This window comes from Alligator mississippiensis, chromosome 5, assembly GCF_030867095.1.
Source record: "Alligator mississippiensis isolate rAllMis1 chromosome 5, rAllMis1, whole genome shotgun sequence".
Taxonomy (NCBI): Eukaryota; Metazoa; Chordata; order Crocodylia; family Alligatoridae; genus Alligator; species Alligator mississippiensis.
Genome location: NC_081828.1, coordinates 130,990,062 through 131,013,490, shown reverse-complemented (window position 1 = coordinate 131,013,490; position 23,429 = coordinate 130,990,062). Strand labels below are relative to the sequence as shown.

At 42.5% G+C, this 23,429-nt stretch overlaps 1 protein-coding gene across 1 annotated transcript in view; it reads left to right on the top strand.

Annotated features, from left to right (window-relative positions):
- The first annotated feature begins 918 nt into the window (after positions 1-918).
- Positions 919-23,429, top strand: part of ITGA9 (integrin subunit alpha 9) — a 381,381-nt gene continuing 358,870 nt past the window's right edge. The window contains exons 1-3 of the mRNA XM_019483333.2: positions 919-1,170; positions 12,666-12,793; positions 13,846-13,952. Coding sequence (XP_019338878.1) covers positions 992-1,170; positions 12,666-12,793; positions 13,846-13,952 — 414 coding nt within the window. The 5' untranslated portion in view covers positions 919-991. The remainder of the gene's footprint in view (positions 1,171-12,665; positions 12,794-13,845; positions 13,953-23,429) is intronic.

Genomic DNA, 23,429 nt, shown 5'->3' with positions numbered 1-23,429 from the left:
AGGCTCTTCTTGATGGTGGCAGATGACAGGATGAGGAGCAATGGTCTCAAGTTGCAGCAAGGGAAGTTTAGGCTGGACATTAGGAAAAACTTTCTCATGCGGGTGGTAAAGCACTGGAAAAAGTTGAAAAGGTGGGGAGCTCTCCATCCTTAGAGGCTTTTAAGGCCTAGCTTGACAAAGCCCTGGCTGGGATGATCTAGTTGGGGATGGGCCTGCTTTGAGCAGGGGTTTGGACTAGATGTGTGCAAAGAAGTCTGCAAAGAAGAAGCCATCTTCTTCTGTATTTTGTATTGCTCGCTGTAACCTGGGTCCTCAGAGTTGGAGCACGTCTTGATGTGGAGGCAAGCACTCCCAAGGCAGTGCTGAGGGCAAAGCCAGAAGTCAAGTCAAGAAGTCATACAAAAAACTGGAGCTTTCGGTTCCAAAAGGATACCTTTTTATTAGACCAGCTGGCAAATCGCAAGAAAACGGTCCTTCTGCGGAAAAAGACCATTTTCTTTCGCTTTTCCCGCTGGTCTAATAAAAGGTATCCTTTTGGACTCGAGAGGGCTCGTGTTTTGCATGTCGTCTAGTCTTGGAGCCAGGGCCCCCCACCAGTCAGTCCGGACTCCTCGGCAGCGCCTCGGGTTTGCTTGCAGGTCGCTGCCTCGAGCACGACGGTGCCGCTTGGAGCCCGGGCTTGTACGGCCTGGAGGGTGGGAGACGGCGGTCGGGACGGGCTCCTGATCCGGCGGCGGAGCTGAGGGGAGCCGGGGGAGGAGGGAGCCCCAGAGCCGGCGGCAGGCTACAAAAGGGGGCGGCGGCGCGGCGCGGCTGGGGCTGGGGCGGGCGCCGGGCTGCCGCTAGGGGCCGCCGCTGCTGCGGCTGTGGGGCCGAGCGCTGTCCCGGCCAGGGCTGGGGGGAGCCGCCGCCGCCTCCTCTCCCTGCCGGCGGCGCGGAGCGGAGCGGAGCTGTGCGGCGCGGCACAGCGCGGGGCCGGGGGACGCGCGGCATGGCTGGCTGGCTGCGGCCGGGAGAGCGGGGCGGCTGGCGGGCGCTGGCGGCGGTGCTGTGCCTGGCGCTGGCGCGCTCCTACAACGTGGACTTGGACCACGCCGTCCTCTACCAGGGACCCAACGGCTCCTTCTTCGGGTACTCCGTGCTGGAGCACTCCCACGACAGCACCCGCTGGTGAGTGCTGCCTGCGCCCTTGTCCTCCTCCTCCTGCCGGCGAAGCCCGGCCGCGGCCCCGGGCGCTGCTGCGGCTGGAGCAGGGCATGGTCCCGAGCTGCCTCCGCGCTGCGGGGTGGGCAGGGAAGGTCGGGTCCCAGGAAATGGGGGCTGGGAGGACCCGCTGTGCTGCCCAGAGCCGGACCATCCCCAGCTGGGTCACCCCGGACCGCCGGGCTTCGTCCACGCGTCCCGTCTTAGACACCTCCAAGGATGGAGAGCCCACAGCCCCTCTGCGGAGCCCCTTTCAGTGCTTGACTGCCCTCCCAGTGAGAGAGTGGGTTCCCCCCCTCATATCTAGCCCAAAGTAGATGCGTAGAGGGTAGGATCGGTAGAGTTTAGGTCATGGTTGTTCTTGGGTAGGGATGGTCCTGCCTTGGGCAGGGTGCTGGAGTAGGCTATGTGCCCTCTGGAGGTCCCTTCCAGCCCTGCTTCTCCATGGCGGTGACTCTTGTAGCCACCCAGTCTGTCAGCATCTCCTCAGTGGGACGTTGGACCCATCTTCCAGACCTAACCCTCCAAGAGGTGCCTTAAGTGCTAGGGGCTGGAGAGGAGAGGCTGAGGAATGTAGCCGGGAGACAAGAAAACCAAGGGGGGATTTAATCACAGCCTGCAACTACCAGCAGGGCGGTTCCAGCGGGGATGGAGCCAGACTATTTTCCGTGGTGGCAGATGACAGAACAAGTAGCAGCAAGAGAAGCTTGGGTTAGATTTTGGGAAACGACTTTCTCACTAGGAGGGCAGGAAAGCACTGGAACAGGCTGCCCAGAGAGGCTGTGGGCTCTCCATCCTTGGAGGTTTTTAAGAACTGGGTAGGCAAAGCCTGGTCTGGGATGATCTAGTTGCAGGGTGGTCTTGCTCCGAGCAGGAGGATGGTTTGTGAGGTCCCTTCCAACCCTAATTTTCTATGATTCTACCTTAATTCCCCTCATTGGTTAAAGTCTGAAACCAGCTAGGGACTTTCAATGAACTTTGGGGCTTTCCAATATCTCTTGAAGCCAACAGCTGCTTAGGAAAGTGTCTGCTAGCCCAATTAGTCCTCAGGGTGCAAATCTACTCTGCCTGCTGCCTTTGTAACACAAAACATAGTCCCTAGGAACTGTCACACCAGAGCTGCAGCACTAGATTTTTTTTTTCTTAGTCCAAAGTTCGGTACAGGTGGGGAAGCAGAGTCTCCTTCTGGAGACCATCTAAAGGAACTAGAGAAGCACTGAAGACTGATATGTTTTTCCCTGGACTGTTTTATTGGTGTGGTAGAAATTCAGGGTGAACTCATGAAGGTCAGTGATGCCAGGGTTTCTTCCTAGTTTTTCACACTGGTTTCAGGCAGAACAAGGCTCAGTTTCTAAATAGTATGCTGTTCCATGCATAATGCAAGATTAAAATCCCATGCTTAATGTGTAGGAAAGCACCCTTCTGTTAAAATGGAGCTCTGCTTCAGTCTTGTATGTAATGGAACTAGCCCAGAACAAATGGAGCTAAACTGTGATTTCTGCTGTCAAGGGCGTGTTTATTATTTACAGTAGCTTTTCCACTGCCTGTTGCTGGAAACAGCAGATTAGATTTTCTGAGTCCACCACACCCGTTGATTTAAAGCTCTGGTGCCAACTAACATGTCTTCAGAAGTTTGAAAGAATAGCCTGTTATCTTCCTAGACATACTGCACACAGGAGGAGTTGAAAATGAAAGCTTTTCTGTTTAAAAAACATCTTGTAATTGGGCAATGTACCTGTGCATTTCAGTGCTGGCTGTGTAATCTCCCCAAAGAGCAGCATACTGCATCTCTGTCAGTGCCCTTCAGTACCTTTCAGCTGGTAACTAAATAAGAAGGCAATGATTTTTCACAGCAAGAAGGATGTACATTCAGTCTTGTTTTTAACCACTTATTTTTTTCTTTTATTGCAAAAAATGTTGTGTCTCCTCTTGTGGCTTGGAAACAGCATTGGATCTGACATTTTTGTTAAACCTCCAATGTAAGTGAGGTCAGCTGATGTGTACTTCGAATGCATTATGGTAATAAAGTAATTATGCTCTGACTTGGACACACGCTGTTGAAAGCTGCTGGAAAAGTTTTGCGAGGGACTGAAATGTTCATGTATTTCTACAAAAGCAACAGGAGGCACAAATTACCAGACACCATTTAGAATGCATGCATCTTTTTATTTCAGAAAGGTGTCTCAGTGTAACCAAATCTTTTAATCATGTTTTAATTTCTAATTTAGACAAAGGTGATGTGTTTTGTGGCCAAGGGAAGACAGATATTCTCCCCAAGTGTCCATTTGTTGTGAACAGTTTTTTTCCAAACTGCAATGGGATAAGCTAAAAGCAATGTTGGTGTCTCTGTCTGGAGTTAATTAAATACTCTGAATTCAAATGTTACAGTAAAAGGAGGCGGTCAAGGAAATCCAGCCCTGGGATTTTTTCCTTCTGCAAGCTTGTAGTTGGGGTTTCACCTTATTGCAGTCTACAAGGGAAGAGCTTGAAACTGGTAGTTATTCTAATAAGTAGTTCAGCAGCAGCTGCTGTGACTGGAACATGCACCTGTGGAAGTGAATGCAGCATGTGTGCATGATTGGATTGATACTTCATCCTGCAGGTGCAATTTTAAGCAATTCAGGAGTCTGTGGAAATTAGAGTTTTAGCACATGTGGTTAATGCCATATTTAAAAATACTGATGTCAACAATAGCAGTGACATTCTGGGCCCTGTAGCTAAATGGGGACGGACATCCTCTATCCTTCTTCCACATTGTCAACTGTCTTTTTTTTTTCATAAAGTCTTTTATGTAATCTGACAGCAAACTCATGTGATATGAAATATGATAGGTCATGCTGCATGAAATGGGAAGTTTTAGGAGCAGTAACTTCCAGTGGGAATAGTATATTTAGCATTGACAGTTTTGATCTCTTTGTGAAGAGGAGTTCTCTGCATTCCATGTTGCAGTGAGGGAGAAATTCTTAAAGACAAGAGAACTACTTGCAGATTGGGAGTCATCTCCTGTATCTGTACACAGTTTTAGCACGAGGAACTGCGTAAATCTCACACAATTATGTAAACTGGCAAGTTTACTGTTTTCTATTGATTCAAAGAGTCTTGGAACATGTTCCGTCCGTCTCTGTCTGGGCCAGGAGCTTCTTTGTTAGATTTAAAACTGGTTTCCCTTACTTGAACCTAGATGATGTAAGATGGTGCACTTTAAGTGCAAGTAGGAACCATTAATGCCAGTAAATGTCCACAAAGCTTGTCTTTATCTTTTAGATATGGATTGATTACTCAGCTGTTGATGTTGGAACTGTAATACACTGTGATATAAATAAATGTATTCAGGCTGGCTTCCAGCTCTCTAAAATGAATTTCTTTCACACTCTTTGATTCACAAGTACTTGTATGCTTTGCCTGTCTGCATGGTGACTTCCATGCACTATTTATTCGTAAGGAGTTATCTGTAAATATCAAGAAACAAGCTCTTTCACAGTAACATAAAAGCCCTCATTTTGAAATGGCACTAAACTTGTCCCCCAAATCAGCAAAAAATAGGAAAAGCAAAACGACAAATACCCCATTGTGCATAACATGCTTTGGCACAGGATCCTGAGTGATAATAATGTAGTGTCAGCTGAAGGAAATACAGTAGAGATGAAAATCATGTCATTTATTGCATACGCGGATCATGGTGGCTCTGCTTACAAGAATGGAAAGCCTTTTGATCATTTCTTCTTGTTTACTTTTTTTTCTTTGCATCTTGCTCATTTTAGGAAATGAAGCAAAACTAGTCAGTTTCATTTCCTGCTTCTCCTGCATTAACATAACTCCTGCCAGGTTTTGATTAATAACATTGCAGAATGTCAGCTAAAAAAAGCTTTTCATTTACATTTAGGCAAAAGTTTCTTGAAAGCTGCATTATTTTTGTAGGATTTTGTAGATCTACATTTTTCTTTTACGAAACATGTTTCGGTTCTGAATTTAACAGCTAGTATCGTCTACAGTGCAAACTACATTTTTTATAAAAACTGAGGGGAGGGAGCGAATGGCTCATAGGAGGTAATTTATATATAGATATAAGACCAAGATTTTCAAAAGTCCAGCCCATCATAGAGGACTTGATTTTCAGAAACTGTCTCACTCCAACCTATTGAAAATTGGGCTCTTTTAAAGGTGTCTGATAATCGGCACCCAAAAATGAATGCATCCAAAAATCATTAGGTTTTTTTTTTTTTTTTTTTTAAATCTTGGTTCTAAAATACAAAAAAAAAAATCTATTTGGTCAGATTCATTAGTGAGCAGCCAAAAATCTTGGCAGAGAGGGAGGGAATTGCTGTTGGTGCAGTGTTTGTTTCTTCTCTTTAGTTGTGTACCATAGGTCCCACAGTATTACTGCTCCATTTTAACTGAATTCAGGCTATTATTTACAGTGATGCTCTTACTATATATTGATTATACAAGGTCTAAGAACAAGAGCAAATTTCTTTTTGGCTCAAATTAGAGCATAGTCAATCTTTTTCATATTTTCCACAGAACCTCTCTCTATGCAGGAGTCAGGCATACTCTGAGCATGGGAAATTTTCCATTTTCTCCAAATACTGCTAAACCATACCACACAAAGCATGTTTAGAAAAATAAACATAATTGCTCTCAAACAGCACTGGGCAAACCTTTTATATTTAAAACCCTTTGCTCCTCAAACAAGATCTTTGTATGGTCGTGCCTTTTATACCTTCATATGGAGCTAACTTTACTTCACTTGACTCAGGCATAAGAAAGGGAGGTTTACAGAGTCCCATCCCTTGCCAGGCTCATGATCATGTGGATCATTTGCTTAATTACTATCCTGTTCCTTGTATAGAATCTCATTTCTCCTTACCAATGTCTTTTTTTCCTCTTAGCCTAAATAATAGAAATCATGACTTGAAAATCTCATGCCTGTTTAGATATGCAAAGTTACTGGATAATATTTTTATTGGTTTGTACACTGGTGTTGTGAAGACGTGTATCTTGCCTAACATATGAAGAACATATTGAGCCATGGAAAGTTTTCCTTGCTCATGTATCCTGATGATATAAATGCTGCATAATCTTGCAGAGATGTGATGGACTATAAACTGGGTTGATGGGGCTATCATCTTTCATAATTATTGTTGCTAATGTGCTATTGTATTTGGGTATTGTTGTAATGGCATTTCTGAGTTCTTACTTTCCATGGCCCCAGGGTCCCATATTCACTTAATTTGATCCTTATACACTCACAATAAAGTGCATTGTGTCCGCGAGTTTTTCCTCATATGCTAATAATATCTTTATTTTTAACCGAAAAATTACATGTAATAATCAATTCATAAACTTTGGTGTTTTGATCATTCATTTTCACATAGTACAAAGCACCAGTTTGTATTAGATGTCATAAGAGCTAAGGAAATGCAGGTTTTGATTCATGAACATAAAACAGTGATTTAATGAAAGGAGTTATTTTTTTTTTTCAAAAAAGTGTTTATAGTAAAAATGATCAGCCTTTCTTAAGAAAAAGTGCTTAGTTCAAATAATAAGCCACAAATGTAGATAGTCAAATTTATATTTATGTTTATCATAGTCACCCATGCAATGACACACGCAATTGTTAATTGATAATATCTTTGAGAATGCGGCCTTCATTACACTGGCATGAATAATGCCTCTACTGTAAAATGATAGCAATTGTTGATTGTATTGATATTTCCTCTTAGGAGTTATTTTTACATGATTTCAGAATTGCGAAGAATTTGTCATCAGCAGAAGTGTTCAGTTTATTGTAATCTCCTCATGGCATTTCTTGTTTTCCTTCCTCAAGAGGATTTTTGAGTGTAAATCTTGAAACATTTTACACAGCTCTTCCTCATTGCTATTTTCAACAGAGCAAGGAACCAGGTGGCTACTTTCAGTTGGAACCTAGACAAGCCTAAGTGCTCTTAGCCTCTGGATAGAGTTTTGAAGCTTGGAATAAAACTCAACAAATAGCATGAGGGAATTGTTTTCCCAGAGAGAGAGGAGAAACAAAGAATAACAATTTGGCCCTAATGAAAACTTTAATTTCCTAACATGAATCACTAACCAAATCTTTCTTTAAAATCACTTTATTAATTCATTCCTCTTCTCTCTCCTCCCCCCAGCAGTGTAACAGGCATAGTGCAATAGCCTCATCTTTTCTGGCAGCATGATCTGGCACATGGAGGTAATGTAGTCTGTCAGGTTCCACGGTTACCCACTGTGAGCCATAGTCATTGGAATGAACCTCCTTTTTTGTGCTGTTACTTCATGTGTTTCTTCCTACTCATAACCTCCATATATTGTGCCTGAAACATGCAGGTTAGTGTGACATCAAACGGTTGATTAATATGCATAATAGGCCAGGACGTAGAAACTTGGATGCTCTCTGTTGTTGTGACCCAGAGAGGAGGAGAGGAGAGGACCCACATGAAGGAAGGGGAGTGTTACATTTCTGTTGGCATGTTGCCTAGAGAGACCACAGGCATTTCACTGTGCAATTCTATTGGTGCTCTGGAAGCGCAATATAAATTAACTTAGTGTTACTATCATCTTACATTGTCTGTCAGTGACTTCAGAGTAGCTATCTTCTCACTTCTGCATGCAGTGCTCAAACCAATGGCATTATGGGCACAGACACCAGTTACATTTTTTTGTGCAATTGGCCCCCTGACAGCGCTGTATAGCTGTGCTGTAACACGTGCACGGCTGCAGAGCAATTTTAAAGTGGCTGATCATGCAAAAAATTAATCCTCGTCAAATGAGGTATCGATAAAGGTGCTCTACTTCAGAGCACCTTAGAGATCTTGTGTTCCCTAGGGTTAATTTATTGCTTGTTCAAGGCTGAGCTGGGCTGTCAGAAGGACATCCCTTCTTCAGCCTTCTTGAAGAGTATTTCTGGGATGTAGCTTGTGTTGGCATCCTTGGAACCTGCAGAGGTACCTGCTTTCAGCCCAGATCCATGTGCTTTGGTCTTGTCAAGAGCCAAGGGCTCGTGGCTGCTTCTCACTATGAGCATGTCACACTTTGGGACTGCCCAGGCTGCAAGAATGTCACCTAGTCCCAAAGGCGAATGTCTGTTGGATTGACAGGGCAGGGGAGGGGGTAATGCTTTAACTCATGGTGCTTTATGTAAAGCGCCATGAGTTAAAGAAGAGCCTGAACATCTGTCAGTGCCCTATTTTTATTTTTTTTTTAAGGAATTGGAGAGGTCAGGTAATCTTGGTCAGAAGGAGTCAAGCTGGAGTCCTTGGAGGTACTGGAGAAGTGTGCTCCATGTTGCTGCTCCTTTTATAACTCTTCCATAGTCTATGAGGCTATTTAAAGATGTTTCATCTCTTCTACTTAACATTGCACTGAGGTGAGGTGTACAGTGTTTGAGTTATGACTGTCTAATCAGTCTTGGCGCGCTGTAGAAAGATGCTGATATTCTTGGCATCTCTCCATGCCACTGAAACCACTCAACACTTTTTGTGCACTGTATTTCTAGCCAAGTACACCATTCTGATTTCTAAAGCTGTTTGTCCTTAGGGCTAGTCAGCAGCAAGGTGGCAGTTAATCCCTTTGGAAGGTAAATACAATGCAGGCACAAAACAGAGCAAAATGTAGAAGGAAGCATAAATGATCTCATGGCCTACTAGCTAGTACTTTCTTTTGTCAGTCTGGAAATTGGCATTTTGTCCCCAGAGAAAAAGAAGCATCTTGCATCTGATGCCTCCAGACAGTCAAGAAGAGGTCTATAGATTCTGAGGTATTTTGCTGGTGTGCTTGGCTGTGATAGAGGGTTATGAAGACTGTTTGGAAGGTGCAGTGGGGATTATTCTTTGGGTTCCAACATAAAATCCAAGTAGCAATTATATGATGGCCAAGACCCCACAGGCTCCTGTAAACCCATTGCATGTAGCTCATGATTTTTGTAGTTAAATGTAAATAGCACTCACAGCAGCCATCACAAAGACCACAAACCTTCTTCCCTTCCAAATGAAATAGAAAACATACCACTTCCACCTTGCTTTCCCACAATAACAAAAATAAAACAAAATCCTTTCTTGGGTTGCTGAATCTTAAGAATATGCATTTCTGGAAGTTATACAGCATGGCATTGAGTGTAGTCTTAATGCTCAAATGTGGAGACTCTAAAATATAAGGATTTTAATCCTTTATTTTCCCTTCCCCTTTTCCAAAATCTGCTTTGTTGAATTTTTGCTCTAAAATTAGAGGCAATGGTGTTTTAAAATAGTCAGACCCTATGCTGTTTGCTAGTGAAAGGCAATTTCTTTCTTCTACTGGTATTTACTTTCCAATTAATTTTTATATTATTAGCCAGAGATTTCAGAAACCTCCTGTAGAATTTTATGGCTGTGCCAAGAGCTTGTGCAAGGGGATAGCTCTTGCAAAAATAAAGTTGCCCATATGACTGGTTTGGCTAAAGGCTGGAAAACTGATTGAATAGCACCGCTTAAAAACTGAACAGTTCTAGGGTTGTGCTTCAAAATCACGTTGTACCACAGAATTAGACTATTTAAACCAAAGTCGGTTAAACTGGTTGGGAGAGGTTGGCAGGTTGCCTGACTATAGTAAAAGAATGAATAAGGTTTTTCTTTTATGGGTTATTTACATATTTATTATGACTAGGCCAGGCGGGAATCCATGACACTTTAAGGCAAGGTTAGCATATATTAAACTTGCCTGTGTTTGAAAATACATTATATTTTGGTATTGTACCTAAGAAAAATATCTTCTATTGTAACATTTTTCTCAAGAAAAATACCAGTAAAGATTTTAAGAGTGTTTTAACTTGAGGTTTTTTTTTTTCTTTTATTTCCATCCCCATGAAGGTTAAAATCAAAGGAGGCACTGCTTTTATTGAATAGGATCTTCAAAGCTTTACGACAGGAGTAATGGTCTTCTCACTAGGTCTGCTGGTTGGAAAGAGTCAAGTTGATTTAGTTAAATGGAAGAGTTATGTTTCACAGACTTATATACATCTTACTAGGCATGCCATTTTTACAGAGCGATGTAGAATAATGCTTTAATTGTTTAATTGGTGAGAAATCATAAGTATTGTCTTGTGGTGTCCACCATTTTGCCTGATGCATTGGGTATTGAGCTAAGGATGTGCAGAACAAAAATCATCAGTTGAGCTTCAGGTAAAGCTCCATAGCTTGCCAGCCTGTGTGCATTGTCACAGATGAGGTCTCGTTAACACCATCCTCAGTCAGACTTCTCCTAGGCAGTAAGTTACAATAAACAAGCCAACTCCAGAAAGAGTTCAGATATGTACAATGTGTGCTGAAAGAGAAAATGTTCATGTGTTTTAGGTGAGTTCCGGGAACTCTTTCAAGTCCTAGTAACAAATGTTGACACGTCACATTTGCATCCTATTTCATTTTGACCCATTGGATGGACTTACTATTGAGGTTGTGCTTGGAAATATGGTCAAATTGATTTTGAGAATATAATTCCTCCCTACATCCTGCTCAAATACTTTCTCATCAATTTATCATCTCCCCACTTCCTACAAGCTTTTTCAAGAGGGTCGTGATTGTAAGTTAGGTTCCTTATTCCCCTTCTCATTTGAGAACTGTGAAGCTAAATTCACCTGGATTGTAAGGAGGGCATCGTTCCAATGGAATTGCACTCATAAACCAGAGCTGAGTGGTAGCCTCTCTGTTATCTTATTGTTATGGCTGGTTACAGAAATATTTTCTTGCCACTTGCAATATAAACCGATACCTCTAAGCTAGTAATATCCCCCTTTATTTATTTTTTTAGACCTCATGAATGTCAATAAATGAATGACATTCATTCATTGCCTATGCAGTTGAAATGATTGGCATTCTGATTTCAGTCTGCCTCCTGCCTTATGGGATTTCTATCTAGAGCTATTATTTCAGGCTCCCCAGTGTGTATAAGCTTTGTAGATTTCAGCTATTAAAGTATTTCAGGCTTTAATTTTTCTCACTTGTGAAAACATGACTTGCATTATTGAGTGCAGACGCTGTCAAATGCCTGCGCTACAACACTTAGCCTGTTAAATACGGAGAAAACAATCCTCTAATGTGGATTTTCTCTTCCCCTGCATTTCTTTTAAATGCCAAGACATATTTTAGTCTCATCAACCAAGGAAGCACATGTCAAAGTAGTGGTGAAAACTTATTGCTCAAATAATTTCTTAGAATAGTATAGAATCCTAATGATACCTTCCTTGTATAACACAGTAATGCTCTATGCTTGTCATCTGCATGTAGGCTTAATTGTGATTTAGATGTTTCCCTCAGCATATTTAAAGTGATAATAGTGGAAGACAGTTGAGGATTGAACTTAATTAGAGCTTGGTAAGTAGGATGACCAAAAATCTTCGAAAAATAGAATATTTCTGGTCTCAAAGCCTGTGTTTGGATGTCACTCTCTGCCTAAATCTGCCCTGCTTTCCCACACACGGATTCAAATTTACAAAATAATAGGAAGGAAGAGGAAGGGGTTGGTGGCATGGGGATTGGCTTCCTCTATATGGAGAGAGATAGTTAGCCACTTAGATTGAAGTGAGGGAGAAGGCAGGGTAGATTTGCATCGGATATAGTAAACCTTTTGCTTAAGAAAGTGTATGCTATATGTATCTGATTTAGTCTATAAAGGTGCAAATCTGCCATTTTCTGCCTTGCTTTATAAACTCATATACATTCTTACCTCCTCAAACCCAAAACCATCCCTTTCTCCCACTTGTGAGTGATATCCCATTTTGTTTTTGTCATCTCACAGTAATTCATTATAAAATGAATGCAGATAAATGATGGTCATCACAAGCCAGAGCTGTGATTCTGAAATCTTTACTATTTAAAACTTTCCTTTGATGTTGTTTTTTCACTTATGGTATAAATAATTTAGGTACAGTCTTTGCAGCTTTGACACTGTATCAGTGATGGCAAAGCATCATTGAAGAAATGGAATCCTGGCTTTCTGAAGCAGCATTTACATAAGAGGCCTTAAGTTTCAGGGTATAGGATACCTTAAAGTTAAACAGCTCTACTGATCTTTCTCTTGAGTGAAAGAATGTAGATTAACTTTCCTTCCTTTCACGGATGTCTGTATTGGTTACTTTGGATTGTGGGTTGATGAAACTGGTTAGAATGAGTTAAAATGGATGCAGCTGCTGTTGTCTGACCTAATACTTTCCTAACTGCTTATTTCTGGGGGGGAGGGAAATTGTCTTAAATGTGTTATGCTTTGAATGGAAATTTTAGCTTGTTCAAAGAATTTATGAGTTAACTGAAGAAAAATGCCTTCGCTGCGTGTGTTGTTTTCAGTCTCTGATTCATTGTCATCATGTTGCAAGATCATTAGAAAAGTTCTCTTGTCGAGAAAGCACTGGTAACATGAACCTTAGTGTTCCCCCCCCTTCATGCAGCTAATTACTTGTTACTCTGCTTTTTGGTTTCCAGGGTCTTGGTTGGTGCCCCAAAGGCAGATTCTAAATACAGCACCTCTGTTAAGTCTCCAGGAGCGGTGTTTAAATGTCGAGTCCACACCAATCCTGACAGGAGGTGCACAGAGCTGGATATGGGTCGAGGTAAGTACTTATACCACTTTTTATTTTCCAGTGATTTGAAATCCTCAGAAAAATCTTAGGGATTGATTCATGCCCTTGGACTACCAAAACCATTGAACAGATTCCCATCAAGCTCAGTTTAAGTCAGAGTGATAATACACAAAGCTTTTGCTCATGGTCTTTATACTTTCAACAGGCTAGATTTTGCTGACGGTTTTTATATATTGGGAGCTTGGTGCTATTAAAGTCAATAGCACATCTTCCATTTATTTCAGTGATACAGAATCATGACCTATTTGATAAATGGGGGGAAAATGTGCTCCCTGTAGGGAATATTTGATTGCTCTGTGGGTTCTCTCTGTTCATCCATAGGCCTGAAGCCCAAAGGAAAGGTAACAGCTTTGCTTAGACTCATTTAAGAAAACCTTATTTTTTGGGATAAGCCTTTATTAAATGAATCTGAATGAAGCTGTTGTCTCTTCTTTACCTGCTTTATTTGGGGTTTTTTGAGGTGCAAATGGTTAATAGCATGAAGGGTCAGAATCAGTGCCTCAATAATCAGCTGTCAACTGATTTTGGTGTGGTGACCCCAGGTTCTGTAGTACATTATTAACACACTATTCTGTCTCATGTTAATGCAATAAAATCAGTTGGCTTACTCTGTTTTCTTTTTAAAGCAAAGAAAATAATGAAACAACAAGGATAGTGGGGTTAGGATGTTGTTTATAGGACTGAGTCCCCATTCTGCAAGGTGCTGGCCTTGCAAGAGTGGTCCCTGTTCCCAGGAGTTTGCATGCTAAAGTAGGCTTGCTAATTGCTTTAGTAAAATTATGCATGTGCTGAAGTGTTCTTTGGCTGGAGCACTTTGATTGTGAGCTTTTCAGGAGAGGGACTGTCTGGTGCTATCCATTTGTACAGCATCCATCGTGATTAATATGGCTGAAAATTAATAACTTGAGTGAAAGAAAATATCTGTTTAATCATTTAAGCTATTTCCTTATCAGGGTGTGGTATAGATGAAAAAAATCTAAAAGCATCCTTTTCCTTACCATTTTTCCCCCTTTCTTTCTAAGGCAATACTCGGGGCATGAACTGTGGAAAGACCTGTAAGGAGGATAGGGATGATGAATGGATGGGAGTAAGCCTGGCCAGGCAACCTACAGCTAGTGGGAGCGTGCTGGTAAGTTCCTTTCCCTTGATCTCATTAGAGCAATCTCTGTCGTATGACTCTAATGCCAAACACGTCAAGATTAATGTCCTTACTAGTGACTGACAGAGACCAGCTTTCTGGGCAGCTAACTTGATAGTCCCTTCCTTCAAACGGAAGGGAAAAGGAGCCCCAGCTAAGAAAGCTTATTTATAGAAAGAAGACTTCAAAGCAGTCACACCTGACTTGTCACCTAAGGGCTTCCTCCAAATTTCCGAGCGCTTAAGCCTTTGAACAGGATGAATGGAACTTTGTTTCCCTCTTAATGTGTCTGATAGTTTATTTGCTTTGCAGGTTGTGCACAAGGGGAGGTAAGTTTAATACATATACACTGTTGTAGCATGTGTTGTGTGTCAGAACTTGTCAGAAAGGCATCACATTAAGGGTTACAGTTACATGCTTTTGTAAGTGTGCTGGTATCTTCTGTTGATGAAGTGGCAGAGATAGCAATCAGTGTCACTTGGAAGGGCAGTTTATTAGTTTATTATAGTTTTTTTGACACTCTTCATAAGCAAATATTCAAATCAATGTGAGCTGATGCTCAGAGGCAAAATTTGACCCACTTTGTATCTTCATGAAATTGTGTTCTCAATGCTCAAAACTCTAAAACACACAAGTACTCAAATGAATCATAAATATAGCTGGCCAAATACAGTAGTTTTTTTTTCCCTGTGAATATTGTTTACCTTTTAAAATGACTTTGTTGCCTGTGTTTTTCAGCAGTGTTAATGGTTCTTGCTTTCTATGGTATTTTAGCATCTGAGTACAGTAGATGTGTAGGAATGTTCACTGAAACAGCAAACGTTAAGAAAATATTGCATATTATTTCTGAAAAGTGAATTTCAATTTCATACTTGAGTATCCTGAGCAGTGTTCAGATTCTAAACTACTCCATTCAGGTATCAGAAATCTACTATATGTACTATGTTTCAAATGACAGTGCACTACTAGTTTATGTGAATAATTACTGTTCATAAATTTCCTACAGAACAACTTGTTGATTTATCAGTTTCTTAAGGGATAGATGGTACAGAGCCCCTGGGACTAGGGACAGAAATTACACATAAACCAGTATAAGTGATCAGAACACAACAGAAGTTCAGTGCACATAAACCACTTTCAAAATGGCTGGAACCAGTTTAACATAAACCTGGATGAATGTAAGGGGTTTTGAACCCGAAAGCTTGCTTAAAAATTGTTTTCCAACTATTTAAGTTGGTCTAATAAAAGATATCAGAATCACCCAAAGAACCGTTTCAGACTTAACTGATTTAGGTTAAATCAGTTTATTGAACTTCTGTCCCAAATCCCCTCCAGATTCAAGCTAACACCCAGCATCCAAGGATGCTTTGCACCTCCCTCACAAATACCTCCCCTCCACCCCGACCCCAACTCAGGCTTCTGGCCTGGGCCACTGCAGGCATGTGGCTACATTTCCAGAATCAAAAGTGAATGTCTGTTCGCTTGCTTATCCATTCAATCTACGCATTTTAGACTAACCTAAGAAGATTGAATCAATTCAGCCGTGGGCTTTTTAACTGTCTGTACTTAGCCTGGGTATAAAACAACCTGTAAAGTTGAAAAGCGGTTTCATAAAGCCCATGGTATAAACTTGCAGTTATTACATAGGTTTTTCATACTAGAACATCAATTCCTGAGGTTCATGTTTCCAAGGTTAGGAACAGATATTGTGTTTGTCCTGGAATAGGAAAGTTCCAGGATTGGGATTACACACATTACTCTTCCAATCAGGGTTTAGTGAGTGACTGAATACACTGGTGCTTTTCTGTCATTGATTCAGTGATGCAACCCTGGGACAACTGTTTAGACGCACTCTACAATGTCCTGGGACAAACTGTTAGTAGTTTTTAATCTATGAATCTTTTTTAAGGTTTGTCCTGGGACAATGGACTTGGATGTCTAAACTATCATGCTTTGTCCTGGGAGAAAATGGTTTCTTCCAGGATAAATGTAACATCTGTTTGTAGCCCAAGTGGACTTTCCTATCCAGGTTGGTACACAGTTGATCCTTCACATGAACTTGAGCCAGCCTAGGAATAGTCTGCCATTTACAAAAAGGACACCGTACATAATAGAATCCCTTTGATCTTCTTATTAATTGTCTGAGTCAGAAGAATGCCTGTTTTCATTTGAGAAGCCAAGAGACCTGTTCAGACTAGGGTATCCATAGCATTATGGTCATATAGCCAGATGTACACATGTTGCCAGACAATAGTTATTTCTAAGGTGGATGTGTATGCATGAATAAAGTGCGCGTGGGGGGACAGTGGTGGTAAGCAGGAGCTCCCGTAGATGCCACTGGTGCTATCGATGGTGGGGTGGGGGGGGTGGCAAGCGCCGACCAGGGGTCGGTGACCACGTGCAGATGCCACCAGCAACGGCCAGTGGGTATCGCTGACCACCCACAGATGGCAGTGGGGGGGGGGGGGTGGTGGTGGCGGGCAGCAACCACCTGCTTGTAGGGGGTGCACCACCACGCTCAGGGGGTGTATGGCACCCGTGTGCACCCCCTACGCATTGCCCGTGTGTGTGTATGTGTACGTTCTAGTTCAAAGGATGATAGATGCTGTCAGTCTCTGTAGTTATACTCAAGTTCAGGTAGATAACACCAAAGCAATGTCAACAATAGAAAAGAGGGCAAGTGGAATGGGTAAGGAATCAGCATAAGTGTGGTTCCTTTAAGCTGTTAATTGCCTGGGTAGGTACCAAGGTAGGGTGCTTGTAGGAGGAAGGTTTGGGAGGGAATTTTCATAGACAGGTTTAGCATCTGGGAAGATCCTTACAGGGCTGTTCAACAGTCTGGAAAGACTTCTAGAAATCTTGAGTAGAAAGGACTTGTGTGGCTTCTACAATGGAATGAGGTTATTGCAGGCATAGTCAATAGTTAGAAGAGGGGCCAGGTTATTTGGCAGAGTGGATGAATCTGAGCTCTGTTACATGGTAGCTTACTGTCTTTGAACATATTTTCAATCTTGGATGACAGCTGTTTAGTGTTTCATGTGTGAGTATCTGTTTTTCTGAATCCCTTTCAGCATGGGTGTGTTTTCCCATTGCTGCTACTCTTCCGTGACACATTTTAGCATATCCTGAAGCAGTGGAAGCACTGATGAATTCACAAGGGGGATTTCCTGCAGGGGTCTCTTCTCTTGTCTCCCTCTGTAAGGCCCTAGTCCAGCATAGTGCAAGTCTTTCTCTAACTTCATTTAGTTATGGGCACTTCAGAAGTATGTGAAAAAGTTTATTGTATTGATTTAACTTAAATCTGCTTTGCTAACACATAAGAATGCCTGTGCAGGCACTGTATTATCAGTTTAAAAGGGGCTAGTTTTGGTTGAGTTTAATCCAGTAGGGAGCTGATTTAAGACTGGCTTCTGTTACTATAGTTTCCACCAGAAATGTGAGTTATGCACAAACTTTCACTGACATAACTAAGTAGTTTTAAACACCACTAGTTAAATGAGTTTGTGTTAGTGCATAGACAGGTCATAAGACAGAGATGCTAGTAACTTATGTGATTGTCAGCTTCAAGAGTAGAGAATGTCCTGCATCTTAATAATTTGGAATAAACCCCCTTCCTGCCCCCTTTGCCTCAGGGGGCCATGCTGGCAGGCATCTCGCTACACGCCTGCCCCGATGCTGCAACAGTGATGGGGAGGACGCTGACAGGGACAGCAGCCCGTGTCACAGTGTCCTGGGGATTGCAAGCCTCTTCCCAGTGTGCGGCTCTGCACTGTGGGTGGAAGCGGGGCAGGCAGAGCTGCCACAGCTTGCATGTGGGTCAAGCGGTGGTGGTGGGGCTCAGAGGGATGACTATAGGGGCTAAGCTTAATTTTGGGGTCACCATAGCCCCCCAAACTGCCCCTGATGCCACCACCACCACTGCTCACCCAGCACAGGCTGTAGCAGCTCTGCCTGCCCCTCTCCCACCTGTACCACAGCCTCCCAACTGGAAAGAGGCTTTTGCTCTATAGGACACCATGACAGGGGTTGCTGCCCCTGTCAGGGTCCTTTCCTTCTCACTGCTCCAGGGGCAGGTGCATGGCCAGATACTGGCTGGCATGGCCCTCTGAGGTGAAGTGAGCAGGGAGAGGGTTTATTCTGCCCTCTATCCCCTCTACCCCCAGGGGACCCCAGCCAGGGTCTGCCTAGCCGGGGGTGAGCAATGGAGGCAGCAGCCGAGGCTGACAGACCCTGGATGTGGTCCCCTGGTGGGAGAGGGGATGGAGTGGGGAATAAACCTCCTCCCTGCCCCCTTTGCCATAGGGGGCCATGCTGGCTGGCATCTGGCTATGCCCCCACTTCTGGAGTGGTGAGAGGAAGGGACTCTGACAGGGACTTCTCTGCCCTGGCCCCACCCTGCTCCCTCCTCCCCCGGGCAAGAGGTGGGAGAAGGAAGGGAGAGAAAAATAAACCCCCTCCCTGCCCCCTTTGCCTCAGGGGGCCATGCTAGGTCAGTGCCTGGCCATATGCCTACCCCTGGAGTGGCGAGGTGGGAGGGACCCTGACAGGGGCTGCTACACCCCAGCCAGCCAGACCCTGGCTGGAGTTGTGGGGGGAAGGGAGGGGAATAAATTCCCTTCCTGCTCCTGTCGCCTTAAGGGGCTATGCCGGCTGGCATCTGGCCATGCCTCCGTGCCTGCTCTGGCTGGAGAGGAGGGGGGCGCCACACTCTCTGGAGCAGACAGCCCAGCCCAGCCCAGCCCAGAGCTGAAAAGCATGCTGGGATGCTGGGGGACTCTGATTTAACTTAAACCAGGAAAGGGTCTGGGACAGAATGTTTTGACTTCAGTCAGTTCAGTCTGATACTACGTTTACAGGTTTATCTTAAACTAGTTTTGGCCATTTTGAAACTGGTTTATATGCACTGCGCTTTTGTTCTGTAACAGGTTTAAACCAGTTTCTGATCACTTAAACTGGTTTATGTGTAACTTATGCCCCTAGCCATAAGGATTTATTATGTTGCTAATATGTATTTAACATTGAAAATTATTTCTTGCACACACACTTGCAGGTTCTACTTAAATTCCCAAGTCAGGTTTTAAAACAGAAAAGTTAATATTGAAAGTGTATATCTTACTACTTGAAGGTGCTAAGCCTAATCAGTCCTGCAAAGAACAGTAGGAACTGAGGGTAAGTGACCTTTGCAGGAAGCACATCAGCACTTTGTTACACTAGGACCTGAATTCTTTATGGTCTGATTTAAAAAAAACATTTTTTTTTACCAGTCATCAAAGAAACTGGTTATTTTAGTATTGATTTAAGTGTTTTTAAGATCAGCCCTTCAGTGTACCATTGTATTACTGTACCAGTTTTGTTATGTTTCAGTTTAAGACTTGAAGACTTTAAAAAAGTGTGTGTGTGTGTATTTTTTTTATATATTTTATCTGCCACATGTGGATGTTACATTTCTGTCAGGAGAACTGATGCTCTCCTAGTAGAAACTACAAAGTGTACAAGTGTTTATTGAGTTTCTTTTAGCAGAAACATACCCCTTTTGGGTGAGAGATTTTTCCAGGTCTCAGCCTGGAAGATCTCCCATGTGAGAGAAACTCTCTGGAAAAAGTGAGTGCTTGTAGGTTTCCCTAATTTTGTGTGTGTGTGTGTGACATGCTTTATTTTAGATGCATTCTTTATTGTATCATGTATATATGGTACAATAAAAAGTATGCCTAGAATAAAATGCAAACTTGCTTAACCTGCATTCTTCTGACATTGGATATTATCACGAATCAACATTGGCATTAGTCTGAGTGTGAAAGTAACACAGCTTAAGTTGCCAATTCTTTCCATAATGAAACTGCAAAATTTATTGCCTTACTGTCACTGGGAAAGGAACCAGGGGCAGGGCATTATAACTTGGAGATAAACCACATACTTGAATCTCACTTTTCCAAAATACCTGCCCAGTTATAATGCAATTGTTTTCTTGTTTTCTCAAAAATACCACCATTTTTCATTTTCAGTTACTAACTCAACAGTACTTTATACTCATGCACTATGTAAAATAAAATAGCTGCACTAAAGTGAAAGTCCACATAGTGAATTGCAAGAGGGATTTCATCTGAGGTCACTTATTTGAACTCCCTGGAGTCCTATTGACTTTATGCCCTTATGGAGCTCTTTGCAGGAACAATGACTCAGTTTGAAAGCCGTTTAGGTGAGCCTCAGAGCTCTCTCTCTGATTTTAACAGCCCAGAGCTAGCACTTAGCAAAGAGAAAAGGCAAAGCTGTCCATTTATTTTACATCTCTAGTTCAGTACTGCGACACTTTCTTTCAGGTTTCACAGCAGAATGGGACCAAATTGTGTGCCAGTAGCCTCTGAATTAAAAAACATGTTAACTTATACCTTTGTGATTCCCACAATCCCTTGCATTTGCACTTCACTTGTATTTGAAAACACTCCTAAAATGTGTTGATTATTTTGGAGAATCTTTTTCACCATGCCTTCCAAATCTCTGCTTTCCTGTGATTTTTCTCATAGCCTTGCTCAGAACTTCCTTCCACATAGAGGTAATAGTGAAGTAGGGAGCTAGTAGCCAGCTTCAGTGGTTCATCTCTGTAACTTCCCAGGCCTCAGCTGCATTAAACTGTGCAGGGACCTTGCACTGTAATCCAATTAACAACTCCTTGTGGGGAAAACAGGAGAAAAAAAGCCAGCTGCAGGCAAGCCCTGATATGTCAGGGAGACAGAAAATGAAATGCTAGCCTCCTGGCTGCAGCAAAGTGACAGTGTACATGAAAAAATATTGAATTCCATAATAACTTGGAAAAATACAAAGTTCTGCAGCCATCAAGCTGAGAAGTCTGAAAGAATGAAAAAAATGAATATATTTAAAGAATGGCTCACTACTTTGCTACGCTTATTGCAGTGAGCTTTTTGGCTAGGGACAGACATTCAAAAAGCCTGAGCCTGAATTGATTCAGTCTTTGCAGGTTAGTCTAACCCGGCTAGGCTGAATCATTTTGTAACTGCAAAGACACCCCAGAAATGCAGGCACATGCCTGCAGTGGCTCAGGCTAGAAGGGGGGGGGGCGGGGGGCTAGAGCAGTCCTCCCTTCCCTTGCATAGGGCTGAGTTTAGGGGGGTGTGGCCAGGCCCCAGCAGGATTAGGGTGGGGTTCCCCCACTTCTTGAATGATAACAGCATTTATTAGATGTTATCATCATTTATCACCCCATCAGAAAACAAAGTCTCTCTCATTAGTTTAAACTCTTCTTAAACAAAGAAGGAAGAGAGGGACATTACCAGCTGAGCTTTGATTAGCCCCAAAAAGCCCTAAGCCGACACTGCTGTCTGTCACAGCACAGACCGTAGCCAGCATGTGGTCTGCTAGCTAATGCTGAGGTATCTGTGTAAGGCAGAGGGGACAGGGGATTCCTTCTTAGCAGGGAGTGGGAAGGGGAGGGGGAGAGCAGGAGGAAACCAGGCAGGAGGTGCTGTGCCTATAAGTCTCTGTTGGAGCTGCAGCCAGGGAGCAGAGGGGAGGGGCCAGCCCTGCTGTGAAGCAGAGAGCCTTGCCCAACCTAGAGAGCATACTGGGGTGCTAGGGGACTCTGATTTAGCTTAAACCAGAAAGGGGTCTGGGACAGACATTGCATAAACTGGTTTGACCCAAATCAATTAAGTCTGATACACTACATTCAACCAGGTTCATCTCAAAGTGGTTTCAGCCATTTTTAAATTGGTTTATGTGCACTAAACATCTGTTCTGTTACAGGTTTAAACCCGTTTCTCATCACTTAAATTGGTTTATGTTTAATGTCTGTCCATAGCCTTTATGTTAAGTGTCCACATTACACAGCAGTGCCCTTTTTTATTCCTCCTCCTTTCCTGGCCTTGGCATTTCAGTTCAGCTCATTCCTGAACAACCCTTGCTATTCCAAGTGAGATGTTACTGCTCTCCCCATTCTTCAATCATTTGGGCTCCCTTGGGGGAGATAAGGAGGAGAATTTATGTAAGCCAGTGATAGCTTCCGGGAGGTAAAAAATAAGCAAGTTTATAATATTGCAATCCTTTATTTATCTTTCCATAGTTCAAAAAACAGTGTCTCCCCTCCCCTCCCCCCCATTTATATCGAAAATAACTTTTCTTTGTTTAAGTCCATTTCTTTTTGCTGTCTAGTTTCATGTATCGACTTGAATGTTGGACTCAGGCTAGTATGTCCTTATGGCATTCTCCAGCAAATTGTATATCTCTGTGTTTGTGCTCACAGTGCAAATGCTTCATGAGAAAAACTATTTCCTGATTGCGTTGGTAATAAATATTGCATGCATTTTTTTGAATTTTGGAAGAAGAGTGCATGGGGATTCAAATCAGAACCCAGTTTGCCTATATGAACAAGTAATTAGGTTCAGTAAGCTCTTCCTTATGAACATACATCTGGCTGTCAAACAGAGTGCCATTATAAACATCCTTTGTATAATGCATAGTTCTGTATAACATAAAATATAGGACAGAGCTTTCCAAAGCCCTCAGAGTCCCTGATAGCGCCTGTGTGATAACTATCTCTTCCAGTAAATAAATATATCTTGTTGAATTCTGTAAGTTAGAAAAGCAGTAAATATCAAACTGCAAGTTTCCAGTTGCTAATGGGGACAGCTGATTTAGATTTAATCGATTTTGTTCCATTCTATTAAAAAGAAAAGAAAGTAACAACATTTTTTATGCCTTTCTGGGATTATGACTAGAGGAATGAGTCTTTGCACTAGGCTGGACTGAGTTTTAAGTTTACCAGTAGTTGGGATGTTTCCTAGATCCTTATTTGGATAGGATGATACAACTGTGCCTGTTTTATATTGTTCTAAAGAATGTCAAGATGCTCCCAGAGGCACTGGGGTACTATGGTGGAGGATGGGCTGCATCATTTAACATTATGCTTTCCAGGCAAGTGATAGGTTATTTAAAGGAGGTGCTGTCCTGTCCTTGATTTGAAGGATTGTGGTTGCCAGAGGTAGCCTCCAGGTAGAGGCAAAAAAAAAAAAAAAAAAAAAAATGGGGAGGGGATTCAGTTGGCTGTAGTAGAAACTGTGAAAAAGAGGTTTTATTTGCAAGTGAGCCAGATCCTTAGATGATGTAAATAAGATGCATTAACTGCACTGATTTACATCAGCTGGATTCATGTAGATTTGCTTTCATTCTAAGTAATCATCTAGTTGGAAGATTCTTTATTGTCTGCCTACCCATAGTGCAGTATTAGTTCTGAGAACAGAGAGGTTTTGGGAGAGTGAGTGTCAAACCTGATGATGATTGAATACATACTTTTGTGTTGAGATGGCACTAAGGGCAGCATCCCAGACAGATTGTCTTTGCTCTTATTTTTTAGGTGAAATATTTTTAGTATTATTACTATCATAAGGCAGAAAACATTTTTCAGGAGAAGGTGGCAAGAGGTTGGGGGGATGGGAAATGAAATATTAAGTTTGTGCC